Source organism: Bison bison, unplaced genomic scaffold, assembly GCF_000754665.1.
Source record: "Bison bison bison isolate TAMUID 2011002044 unplaced genomic scaffold, Bison_UMD1.0 scf7180017864524, whole genome shotgun sequence".
NCBI lineage: Eukaryota > Metazoa > Chordata > Mammalia > Artiodactyla > Bovidae > Bison > Bison bison.
The window spans coordinates 447364-453200 of NW_011495075.1; the positions used below are offsets into that span (position 1 = coordinate 447364).

General features: G+C 56.3%; 1 protein-coding gene across 1 annotated transcript in view; it reads left to right on the forward strand.

Moving 5' to 3' along the window:
- The window catches only part of NAV1 (neuron navigator 1), a 146234-nt gene that overhangs the window by 126891 nt on the left and 13506 nt on the right, over nucleotides 1-5837 (forward strand). The window contains exons 17-18 of the mRNA XM_010831110.1: nucleotides 2313-2472; nucleotides 5540-5736. Of these exons, the coding sequence (XP_010829412.1) occupies nucleotides 2313-2472; nucleotides 5540-5736 (357 nt within the window). The remainder of the gene's footprint in view (nucleotides 1-2312; nucleotides 2473-5539; nucleotides 5737-5837) is intronic.

Genomic DNA, 5837 nt, shown 5'->3' on the forward strand with positions numbered 1-5837 from the left:
CCGATCGGGGGGCCCTGCACGTGGGGGCGGGGGGGCGGTGGGGCACCTCTGTACCTTCTCAGTCTTGCTGGGAACCTAAAGCTGCTCTGAAGAGCTAGCACGTTCCACTTGGACAACGTGTGTGCATGCACAGGCGTGTGGGTGACGCCATTTGATGCTTAGTTCAGTTCTCTGTGGGGAAAGAAGCTCCCCTTCAAGTGAGACAGAGATCAGTGGATCTCAGGGCTCAACGGAGAGGTCAGCCTTGGTTTTAAGTGTTTCTGTGAGTTTGAAACATTTCAGAAAAGCAAGTGAGAGGGAAAGAGAATGTATCCAACCGTCAGGAAAGGAGCACCACCTCTCGCTGGTGTACGCTGTGTCCACGTCTCCCGTCGCTTCTGTCTTCTCTGCCCAACTTGGCCACAGACACAGCCAGCCTTCAGGAGCATCTGCAGGACACCAGGCCCCGCTCTGATCACTGCTTACATTAGCTCATCTAGTCCAGACAGCAGCCCTACAAAGTGTGCTCTGCAGTTCAGAGTAAGACCGGAGAAGACAGGCAACTTGCTCAAACACGGCTCCTAGTGACAGGTCTGGGACGCTGAGCTGCTTCTGGTTTCCCGAGTAACCTGACTCTTCAGATACGTTTGTGTGGAGTGGACGGGTGCACCCTGCCCTTGGCTTCCATGTGGTCCTTCTTGTTGACCCAGGTCCAGCTCGGTCAGGATTTCTAGGAGCCTTCACAGAACTAATGCTTAACGCAATGATGCCTAACTTTATTTGGTGTATAGATAGTAACACATGCATATGGCACGAAATTTTAAAGGCACAAAAGATTTCCTTTTTCTCTGAAGACTGATTCTAAAGCATATCCTTTGCTCTTAAAAGTACTATATAGCATGTTTTAAAATTTTAATTGATAGGCTCACAACTAACTGGATCTTCAGGTATCATGACAGTTGTTTTGCTGCTTTTCATTTTATTTTATAATTGACTAATTGTAAATTAAATTGATCACAAAAGCAATACGTGTTCTGGAGGAAAATGCCAACTAGGGGTTGGCAGAGCATTGCTCATTGGCCAAATCTGGCTCACCACCTGCCTTCAAATACAGCTTTACTGGCACACAGCCACGCTCACTAATGCACGTGTCGTCTGTGGCTGTTCTAAAACCACGCAGCACTGCTGAGCAGTTGTAAGAGAGATCAACCGACCACAGAGCCTAAAATGTTTGCTCTCTGGCCTTTACAGTAAAAGCTCGCCGGCCCGCGCGCCTTGCACAGGGCTGCCTGCCCACTTGTCCCCAGTTTCCTGTGAATCTGTAACAATTTCAAAACAAGGTTTTAAAAATCCAATCCTCGGACTTCCATGGTGGTTCAGTGGTTAAGAATCCACATGCCAATGCAGGGGACATGGGTTCCATCCCAGGCCCGGGAAGATCCCACGTGCCTCGGGGCAACTAAGCCATCGCTCTGCAACAAGAGAAGCCAGCACAGGGAGAAGCCTCTGCGACTAGAGAGCAGCCCCTGCCCGCCGCAACCGGAGAGAGCCACAGGCAGCAGCGAAGGCCGGCACAGCCAAAAACAACTGAATTAATTTATAAAAAACATCTGATCCCCCGGGGCCTTTGCTTAGACTCCGCTGCCCCTTACCTGTGGCACACGGCACAGTCCTGTGAGGGGCACCCAGGACTCGCCCACCCGGCTGGCCCGGCTCCCTCGCTGTGCCCGCACCCAAACCCCAGTGCTCCCCGCGCAGCCTTTGCAGGGGCTTCTCCACATCCCACATGAAGAGCTTCTGTTCTGTCACCACTCAAAGGCTGCCTCCTTTATTAACCCTTTCCTTCCCTGAAGTAGGAGAGGAGGGCATTTTGGTGCTGTTACAGACATTTTCCAAGAGCTGAAGAGATTTTCTGCCCATCAGATTAAAAGGGAAATTAAAGCCCGTTTGGGTTAAATGCAAGGCCCTTGGCCTTGCGCGCCCCGCCTCCTCCCAGTATTGGCAGCCAGTATTTCTGAAGCAAGTCCCGAGGGTGGCAGCCAGTGAGAGCCTGGGGAACGGTGGAGGCCTGGGCTGCCCCTCATCCCTGCTGCTCGAACCAAGGGCACTGGTTTCTGTGCTGGTCTTTCTCCTGTTAGGCGGCAGCTTCTTGAGAACAGGGATCGGTTCCTACTTGTTTATTTGTTTATGTTGAAATATGATTGACACCCAACAAAGGCATGTGGAGAGGATGCTCCCAACAAGTGAAGGATGTGGATGAGGAGGTGGGTTCCTCCTCCCCTTCCTCCTGCAGCAAGCCCGGCGGCCTCCAGCCTCACAGCGTTGCTTTAAAGCCACTGGGTCTGTGTCCGCCCCTGTGCTTGGCCCCCAGAGCTCCGGATCAAGAGGCAGAACTCCTCCGACAGCATCTCGAGCCTCAACAGCATCCCCAGCCACTCCAGCATCAGCAGTGGCAAGGAGGCCGACGCCAAGAAGAAGAAGAAGAAGAGCTGGGTAGGTGGAGGTCTGGGGGAGCCGCGTGGGCCACCGGGGGCCACCCCACGGCAGCACAGGAGCTGACCTCCCCAACTTGCCACGCTAGAGTCCCGTCTGACGGGAGCCCTGGGTGGTGTCCGCCCAGAGCAGGGTCTCCCCCCGCCAGCCACCCCCTGCAGCCCTGCACATGTCTGGTGGGCAGCAGCAGCAGGAGGTCCTCAGAGGGACTGGCCTACCTGTGCCCACCCCTCCCATACTGTGGAGAGATGTTATGAACAGAGCTACTCGTCTGAGGTGCTCCTGGAGAGGTATCCGTGGAACTTGCCAGATCACTCCAAAAGGAACTGTTGCACTGCTTGACTGGTCCAGAGAGAGATGTTCTAGCTGTTCGTATCTCCCAGAAAACCTTAAGCTGACTTGGGGTGCCCTTTCCGACATGGCCATGCCCCCTGCTGCCCATGTGGAGGAGGGGAGCCCCAGGGGCACACCCACCCACTGGCCCGACCCAGTGAGCCTGTGCACAGAGCGTGGTGTAGTCCAGACGGGCCGCTGTGTGAAATGAGTGATTAAGTGTTGCTTCTTTTTTTTTTTTCCTTCAAAATGCTGACTTAAATCCCTATTTTTTTCCAGGTCTACGAGGTAAGACACTCATTCCTCCCCGTTCCTCTTTGCCTCTGCCATACCCTCCCCTTCTCCAGAGCAACCCCTTCCCCCTAAACGGAGACAACCACTCATGAAACTAACCGTGACGACCTCCACCAAGCCCCTAACCCTCCCTGCATGTCGACCCGCGGCCGCCCCTGGAGGACAGAGGAGCGGTCTGGCTGGGGCAGTGGGAGGGTGCTGCCCCCTCCCGTCTCCCCTGGTGCCAAAGTCCACCTGCTACGAAAGCAGCCAAACGGGACAGTGCCCATCAGGCTGCCAAGACAGTGTGCCCTGGCCCCTCGCTCCACCAAGCCCTAGACCCCCCACACGGAAGGCTCTAAGGGGGTGAGCGTTACCACGCTCGCCAGAGGCCAGGTCAGCTTGGGTGTGGCCTGAGGATTTAGCTCTGAAGTAAAATGAGCCCGAGAGAGGTGAGGGGTGGGACCTCAGATCACCCCCGAGCCTGAGCCCTCCGAGCAGCCGTGGGGTTGACAGAGGGGTTTCGGGGATAGGGCATAAACGTCAGAAATAAACAGCGAACCCTGACACACCAGACCCATGAAGTCCACTCGGACCCTATGCCAACACTGGCTGGGTGTCTGAGGGTAGGAAACATGGAATTTGTTGCTGCGTCGCTTCAGTCGTGTCCGACTCTGTGCGACCCCATGGACTGCAGCCTACCAGGCTCCTTCATCCATGGGATTTTCCAGGCAAGAGTACTGGAGTGGGTTCCCATTGCCTTCTCCAAAACATGGAATCTGTGGTCTCAAAGAGCCTGGGGAATTGCCAGGTAGACAGAAATAGTCTATATAAGACTGATGACAATCCAGTGGTGTCAGAATGCTTGTTAATTCAGTGAGCGAGGCTCTGGGAGTTCATAGACGGCTTGTCCCAGGAGGCAGGCAGAGTGTCATAGCGGGGCAGGAGCCCACTGGAGGTGGGATCGAGGTGGGATCTTGGTGGACAGAGAGCAGTGCTTCCTGCAGACGCCGGTCAGAAGCGGGAGGTTCAGGGAGAGGTTCCGTCCCCTAGAGCCTGTCCAAGGGTCATGGGGGGCAGGGTGATTACTGAAACTTGAGTCATAGCTTGGCATTGCCCCGAGTTTCACACCAGCCCCTCGAGATGCTCAGATCTGAGGAGTGCTGCCTTCTACACGCACGGCCTCACTGGAGACGTGCTGAGACGTCCCTCAGGACAGAATCTGGGTTTGTCTTGCTCCATCATTTGACCCCAGCATCCCTTACCACATCGCACCGTACAGTCCCTCTGCCCAGCAGTTCTGCGTTGGAAACACAGACTCACACAGAGCACTGTTCCCACTTAGGATCTCCATGACCTCAGCGGGGTGGGGGGCCTGCAGATGGAGGTCACAGTTCACACGTGGACACACACACGGTCTCCTGAGACGCAAGGGTTCGAGACAAAAGTGGGAGGCTCGTGTCCTAGTCCCAGGTCTCCATCTCCACAGAGAACTGCGCTTCTGACACTGAGCCCTGACTACCCAGAGAGGGCACAACCCTGCACACACACTCCCCCCTCACACCCCCATCGAGCCAGATGGGTCTTCCTTATGTCCTTCCTGGTAGAGACCCCGACACGCCCCTGCTGCGTCACCACCACCCACAGCTGCCCTGAGCCCCAGGAGACACCTGGGAAGAGTCCTCAGATTTGCACTCTGCTCTTGCCGTCCCAGCGATCTGGTCTGCTTTGGCCCTCCGCACTCTGTCTCCGGCTGCAGCTCCATCTCCGTGTCCCTGCGTGTGTGTGCATGCTGAATGGATGCATGTGACGGGCGCGGGGCAGATCCCTGGTTTGCCTCCCGCATCCCTAACATCCAGCTCGTCAGCACCCAAGACCAAGCCAGTTCCTCCTGCATACTCGGAGGAAATGCTGGGAAGTATCCCTTAATTCTGGCACACTTGAGTGGACATGGTCAAAAACACTTGTATCCTGCAATGTGCTGAGCGCGGGCGGCAGTGAAAGGAGCTTGGTTCACTCCCATCTTTTGATTCACAGAATCATGTTGTCCCTGTCTGCTGGGTAGGCTCTGATCTGATAAGCCCAGCTCAGAGGTGGGTCCTGAGGCCCAAATGAGCCAGGCTGCAGGCTAAGCAATTGCTGATCTGCTGAAAAAAGCAGGATGGGGTCACCAGGAGGTACACCCTGTGCCCCGGGGGTCCCCTCCGTCCCTTCACAGCAGGGAGCCCCCAAGGGGGAGAAAAAACCCAGGACGTTCCCACAGTGCGGGGAGTCTTACTCACTCAGCCTGAGTCCCTAGGCAAGCCTCCCACCCTCATGTCACAAGGCCAGAGAAGCCCTCCTGAGGGCGTGCTCACTGCCGCACATCCCTTCCTCTGGCCCGTGTCTCAGAAGCCCCCTCCCACTTCCCCATCTCCAGGGCCTGGCCTCACAGCTCTCTCCCCAATCTGCTTTGTTTTAGCTCCGAAGTTCCTTCAACAAAGCCTTCAGTATAAAGAAGGGGCCCAAGTCAGCCTCCTCCTATTCTGACATCGAGGAGATCGCCACGCCCGACTCCTCCGCCCCCTCGTCCCCCAAACTGCAGCACACGTCCACCGAGACTGCCTCACCCTCCATCAAGTCCTCCACCTCGTCTTCTGCGGGCACCGACGCCCCCGAGTAAGTGTTCCCAGGCCGCCCCCCACTGTAGCCCCCTCCCCAGGCCGTGGGGCCAGTGACGGCCGCCCGCGGGCTCAGGGTCCAACGCCCAGTGCTCCACG